General features: G+C 38.5%; 1 protein-coding gene across 1 annotated transcript in view; it reads left to right on the top strand.

Moving 5' to 3' along the window:
* LOC119284800 (RNA cytidine acetyltransferase 1-like) overlaps positions 1–3,386 on the top strand; it is a 9,696-nt gene extending 6,310 nt beyond the window's left edge. The window contains exons 16-24 of the mRNA XM_037563961.1: positions 517–601; positions 851–1,030; positions 1,122–1,230; positions 1,464–1,533; positions 1,634–1,781; positions 2,151–2,279; positions 2,369–2,494; positions 2,671–2,733; positions 2,816–3,386. Coding sequence (XP_037419858.1) covers positions 517–601; positions 851–1,030; positions 1,122–1,230; positions 1,464–1,533; positions 1,634–1,781; positions 2,151–2,279; positions 2,369–2,494; positions 2,671–2,733; positions 2,816–3,061 — 1,156 coding nt within the window. The 3' untranslated portion in view covers positions 3,062–3,386. The remainder of the gene's footprint in view (positions 1–516; positions 602–850; positions 1,031–1,121; positions 1,231–1,463; positions 1,534–1,633; positions 1,782–2,150; positions 2,280–2,368; positions 2,495–2,670; positions 2,734–2,815) is intronic.

The following is a 3,386-nucleotide window of genomic DNA, read 5'->3' as shown; positions in this document are numbered from 1 at the left end:
CCTCTCTATCTCTTCTCCCTTCTTGTCGGGCAGGCTAGTTAGCGGTAGTAGTTCTACAGTTGGAAGCTCTAGCTCAAAATGCAGGAGCATTAGAGGAGCCTCCATATGACAAAGAAAACCACAAGGGTATTCATCTACTTCTGAATTTATTCTCTATGTAAAAACGTATCCACGTTTTGGGAAATTCCGTATGGTAGTATCAGGTTGTGTAGCAACCTAGTTGTCTGGCATAGGTTAGATTGGAGAACCAGGGCAGTTATGGAGAACCTTGGATGGAAAATGTAATGGCATTCCCATAAATGTTGTTTGGAGTGGTACTGGCAAGAGGCACCTTTCAGGTAGTATTTGCATAGCATAATTTTCCCTAGTAGCTAGTTCATGTCAAACTAGAGGAGCCTTCATAGCACAAGGGTAGTATTTGTATAGCATAAATACTAAACTCAACTTGTCAGATTATTTAAGCTTAATCCATTCCCAGTTTATTGACAAATTCATATTATTTTATTGGTTTTAAAGTTATTATCAAGGAGAAATGACAGTATTTAAAGATGCGGAGGAAGATGAAGAGCCTGATGTTACAGTTTCTGAAGCTGCAGAGAAGGTAACTTGGGGATAAATCTTTGTGTGGCAGCTTGATGTTCAATTATTATAATATACCTGGTTCTGATTTTGTATTTTATACTTCAAACAAAATTAACCTGATATGCATTTGTGCATTTTTTTATGTATTTGGTTATGTAAGAATTTTAAGGATTTTTACAACCTTGTTTGCTTATTACGGCTGCCATAATTGTATGGCTTCTGCTCCTCCTCAAGTCTGTATACTCAAGTTCTGTATATGTTCTTGCAGGCTTCTCTCCTAGAAGAGAGCATAAAACCTAGGGCAAATCTTCCACCACTCCTTGTTAATCTTGAGGATCGTCGTCCCGAAAAGCTCCATTACCTTGGTGTATCTTTCGGGTTGACACAAGAGCTTTTCCGGTTTTGGCGGAAGCACAGCTTCTATCCATTCTATGTGGGCCAGATTCCAGTAATGATCTAATCTGATTACTCCATGAGCTTCTTTGTTACCCTCTCTGTTCTTTTATCATGTGCATTAATTTGCTATTTCTGTTTCCTAGAGTGCTGTTACTGGCGAGCATACCTGTATGGCCTTGAGTCCCTTAAATAGTGATGACATCAAAGCTGGTGATTCAATTCAACTTGGTTTTTTGGAGCCATTTTATAAAGGTATTGCCTGAGAGTTCTTGTTACAGTTTGTAGCACATGGCATTTTGAATTGCGGCTGTTTGAGTGGTAACTGTATACATCAAATCGAATAGAAAGGGCATTGATTGGTCTTTTTTTTTTGCCTTGGCTGATAGATGCACAAGATAGTATTGCTTGCTTCTGTTACACAGCATGCTTTTGCTTTAGAAACACACTTTTACTCCACTAGCTAAGTTTGAAAGCAATATTTTCAGATTTCAGACAGAGGTTCAGGCGGCTTTTGGGAACATCTTTCCGGCATCTCAACTTTAAACTTGCAATGAGGTGTGTTTTCTTAGCAAAAAACATGTGCTTTAACCTTCATATTGTTCTCTTAGCAAAAGACATGTGTTTGTCTAATAATATTTTTTTGTTATGTTTTTAGTGTTTTGGCTTCAAAAATAGATTTTTCACACCACGAGCCTTCAGAACATGATACCAGTACTACATTGAAGTTATTGAGAGATGTATTATCCCCACATGACATGAAGCGGCTAGAAGCATATTCAAACAACTTGGTCGATTATCATCTGGTAAGAACTTGATGAAATAAATGGAGCATCTCTATTTTGAATGCAGTTCTCACAATATGTTTCCCTTGAAAGACTGTAACATCTGGCAGTTTTCCCTTTATACCTGCGCTGCAAATCATGGCTCCCTAATGTGCTTAGTTGTAATTATTATCTATATAATTGTTGCCTCCTAGCTATACAGTTTTGATCTTTGGGGTTTATATCTGAGGTAGTCTTCTTTTCTTCCTGCTTAGTCTATTCTATCTCCTGAAATGTGTCTCCAATGAAACTGGAAAACTTTTCCTGTATGTGGAGTGAATCTCCTCTATAAACCTATGTATAGCTATATGTGGAGGACACTTTTCCAATTTGAATATTTTTGTTTTGTAGATTTTGGATCTTGTCCCTATCCTAGCACATGAGTACTTCTCAGAGAAGCTTCCTGTAACCCTACATGGTGCCCAAGCTTCAGTTTTGTTCTGTATGGGTCTGCAGGACAAGGACATAGGTGCTACAAAGGTTAGCTCAAGTTGATTCCATTCAAACACAATCCTTTAGAACTTGTCATCAAACAGGTCGGCAATTCTTATGTTTTTTTGTGTTGACAGGAAGAGCTTGGCATAGAAAGGGAACAAGTTCTATCTAACTTCATCAAGACAATGAAGAAGTTATATGGTTATCTTAATAACACTGCAGGAAAGGAAATTGAAGCAACCTTACCGAGACTCAAGGAAGTAAGAAACCTTACTCTTTGGGTTTTGGTTTTTGCATCATGTTATAATGTTGAGCATGCAGAGCAAAGTTCATGGTTTATTCACATATAAAAATTTGAGCATGGTCTTTACTTTGGAATAGTTTTATACCAACTTCATTGTTTGACCTGTTTGTGTTATGTTTTTGTTGTATTCAGATTGAAGCCCCACTTAGCAGATCAATGGACGAAGACCTTGACGAAGCTGCTCAGGAAGTGAAGGTGAGGTTTCAGAGATACATTCCTCACATTGTTAAATTATAATGCAGGATGACTGATAAATGTTTCTGTGGGCCTAATATAGGAGAAAAGAAGAGTCGCGGATGAAGCAACTGTGGACCCAAAGCTACTGCAGAAGTATGCGATTAAAAGCGATGGCCATGAGATTGAGAAGGCTCTGCAGAATGAGAAATTGTCTGCAAGCGGCGTTATCAGTGTAAAATCCAGCAAATCAAGTGCAGACAAGAAAGAGAAGCATAGGGAAAATGAAAAATCGAAAAGAAAAGGACAAGACAGTGGTAGATCGGAGAAGAAGAAGAAGCGGACTTGAAGCTGCCGCTTGGAATTGAGATTGTCTGATTCTGGTGTTTTGTAATCGCCAGAGAAACCTCTCCAGAAGGGGTAAGAGGGGAGCAGAAGTTGGGAAGCAGGCTATAATATGTAGAATCTCCCTGAGAAACCTCTCCAAAACCCTGTGGCACCACCATGCCTCAATTTTGATGTACCATTTGCTTCACTAGAATACTGGGCAATCGGAATCGCAACAATGATTTTTGATGTATGATCTGTCTTGTTAGAATATAGTTCCTCATTCTTAGGACCGTGCAACATTCTATTTTGTTGGGAAACTTGTTGATTAAAGTGTTGTACATTCA

The sequence above is a fragment of the Triticum dicoccoides genome, chromosome 4A, assembly GCF_002162155.2.
Source record: "Triticum dicoccoides isolate Atlit2015 ecotype Zavitan chromosome 4A, WEW_v2.0, whole genome shotgun sequence".
NCBI classification, from domain to species: Eukaryota; Viridiplantae; Streptophyta; class Magnoliopsida; order Poales; family Poaceae; genus Triticum; species Triticum dicoccoides.
Note: the sequence above shows the minus strand (reverse complement) of the source record. Positions and strands in the feature narration are given on the sequence as shown.